Genomic DNA, 2,572 nt, shown 5'->3' with positions numbered 1-2,572 from the left:
ATCCCAAGCATGTTGCCTCTGCTTCAAGGTCAGCCTCCTCGACAAAGCGTTCACAGGTCTTTAGGTTTTCCGGGAAGAAACACCATAAATAGCAGTAGGGACTCCTCTCAAATGTGTCAAAAACCCTTTCTTATCGTGATCAAGTTCACCAGTGACAACGTTTCTTCACAGAGTTCCACGCAGGCCCCGCATTTATTATGTGTCCCCAGACACCCACCAGGCAGCTACTCCCCGTCCCCCTGAGGGTTTGCAGGATTGCCAACAGCCATGGGTTGGCTCACAGGGCCCATCTTTGCTACCAGATACAGACATGATGTCATACAAAAAACGCACACTAGGTAATTGCAATAATTTTATTCTTTTTATTTAGATTTAATTTATTTCAGACAAGAATGTTTTTAATATTAAGCATGCAGATGTGTGGGTTTTCCATGCTCCTTATCCTAAGAGTTGCATTCATTTTAAATTAAAGGAAAGAGAGTTCGCTTCATGGTGACCTAGAAAAAAAAAAAAAACAAATAACAACAGGATTTAGTAACTTATTAATTGTGAAAATATTGACATCTATTATCTCATTCAGTCTTTATATTAATCTAGCAAGTAAATGCTATTGTTGCCCTTGATTCACAGATGGAGAAACTGGCTCAGAAAACATGTCTGACCCATGGTCATACGGCTAATAGAGGACTCTCAGAGGCTTAATGTGTGGACTGCACCCCTGTACTACCCGGGTTTCCATCCTTCCAGCAGACACTAGAAGGGCAGTCACCTTCTTCCTGGAGCACTTCCACTGCTTAAGCCTTAACCTCCCTGCCTTGGCGATTGTAGACTTTGAATCCCATGCTGGTAGGCAGCAGGTTGGTGTTTGCCACACTTCCGGCTCTGCTCAGCAAGCCTCCCAGCCAGTGGGCCACACAGGTGGCAGAGCTGCAGGATCTCTTCTGGACGGTGACTCTAATTAGCAAGATGGAGAAAGAAGAGAAGACCTGTCAGTGAGAGGTCACACTTACCAGTCTTAATCCCTCTGATACCGGGAAGTCTCCTCGGTGCTGCCAGCCCAATTGCCAGAGTGGGGGATTTCATACCTTCCCTAACTGCTTTCAGAAAGGGATCTTTTTCTATGTGCTCTAACCATCGTCTCTGTGACCTCTATTGTCAGGGGAGCCTTAGAATCCTGGACCCCAGGCAGAGGTGAACCATGGCAGTGTGCTGGCCACTTGTCCAGCTTTGTTCTCTCTTACCTCTTGGGATATGCCTTCCTGGGCATGACAGGAGGGAGGGGATGCCCTGAGCTGAGCCGGGGGTGAGGAAAGCCTCACCTGGAGCCCTCAGTCTCCTGCTCCTGGGGCAGCTCCTGGGCCTTCATCTGCATCTGCACATACTCCTTCATCACTGCAGCCAGCAGGAGTCGCATTTCCTCCTCGTTGCGCACATCAGGGTCTGTAGGACTCTCCAGAGCAGACCTGGGGAGGGAAAGAAAACCCAATACAAGCTCTGAGACCCTGCCTGCCTCTCCCCAGAATAAGCATCCAGACTTCCTGGTAAAAACAACAGAAGCATTAGTGAGATTCAATGGGTTGTATGAAATTCATTGCTATTTTTCAATTATGGGCTACAATCTTTATATCAGAAAAATACACACTTCCCCGTTGCCCCTCTCACCAGTTAGTAGACTTTCAGCACACCAGAATTCTGAAAACGGCATGGTCTAAGCAGTGGGAGGGGGTACACTCCCCGCAGGGCTGTCTTACCTGAATGGTGCCGCCTGGAGGACGCCCACCTGGTAAAGGGCCAGGATGCTGAGAACCAGGAAAGGAGAGAACTTCCAGAAGCCCATGATGCTTCTCTGTAAGAGAAGAAAAATGTCACCTTCTGCAGCAGAGTAACAGCAGAGCTATCCTAGCAGGACAACTGGGTGAAGAGGATTCTGTCAGTAGCCCCCTCCCCACCACAGAGCACCCTCTCAAATTCACATCCTGGCCAGGTCTCCACGGAAGATAATCTCTGAGCACCCTGTCACCAAAGCAGCTCTCCTATCACAACCCAGAACTGTCCTCCCTGTGTGGGGCTTTTGCTCTTACCTGGCGGGGCATGGGGAGGTCTCTAAAAAGGGAATTATCTCTACCGATGGAGTCTTAGAGAAACCGAAGAAACAAATTCTACTTACCTGCTCCGCACTCTGGCAAAGAATTCCCTGCAAGAACCAAGCTTAGCAGAGTCTTAAATTGGGGCTAGGACTTAAAGCAGGGCAGAAAATGTCCCAGAACTCACTAAAGGGGCTTGCCATGCAAGGCTGCCTTCCTCTCTGTCTTTGAGCCTATTTGCCACCCACTGAGGCTGGCCAAAGTTCTGAAATGCTTTCCCAGGGACCACTAGGCACAAACAGGTCCGTGAGCACCCCTGCGTCCCGCTGTGCACACGGTATCTGTGGAGCTCCAGTGTCCCGAGCACAAGTGCGGCAAAGACAGCGAACTGAAGTGGGTCTCAGTGCGCAGTGAAGCAGGGAGTCCCGGGACTGAGACTGGCCAGTGTTACCTGAGGCAGGAGCCTGCGATGAATCGTAGAGTAACGG

General features: G+C 49.5%; 1 protein-coding gene across 1 annotated transcript; it reads right to left on the bottom strand.

Annotated features, from left to right (window-relative positions):
• Nucleotides 1-413: 413 nt before the first annotated feature.
• On the bottom strand, nt 414-1,837 carry LOC132010879 (calcitonin receptor-stimulating peptide 1-like). The gene is made up of 4 exons (XM_059388838.1): nt 1,752-1,837; nt 1,320-1,463; nt 770-954; nt 414-497 (listed from the first exon to the last, which is right to left on the bottom strand). The coding sequence occupies exons 1-3, from the start codon at nt 1,835-1,837 to the stop codon at nt 795-797; spliced, it is 390 nt and encodes a 129-aa protein (XP_059244821.1). The 3' UTR covers nt 414-497; nt 770-794.
• Between the last annotated feature and the right edge of the window lie 735 nt (nt 1,838-2,572).

Source organism: Mustela nigripes, chromosome 1 (assembly GCF_022355385.1).
Source record: "Mustela nigripes isolate SB6536 chromosome 1, MUSNIG.SB6536, whole genome shotgun sequence".
In the NCBI taxonomy this organism is placed as follows: Eukaryota; Metazoa; Chordata; class Mammalia; order Carnivora; family Mustelidae; genus Mustela; species Mustela nigripes.
The sequence above is the reverse complement of the archived record's forward strand: the minus strand, read 5'-3'. Positions and strand labels throughout refer to the sequence as shown.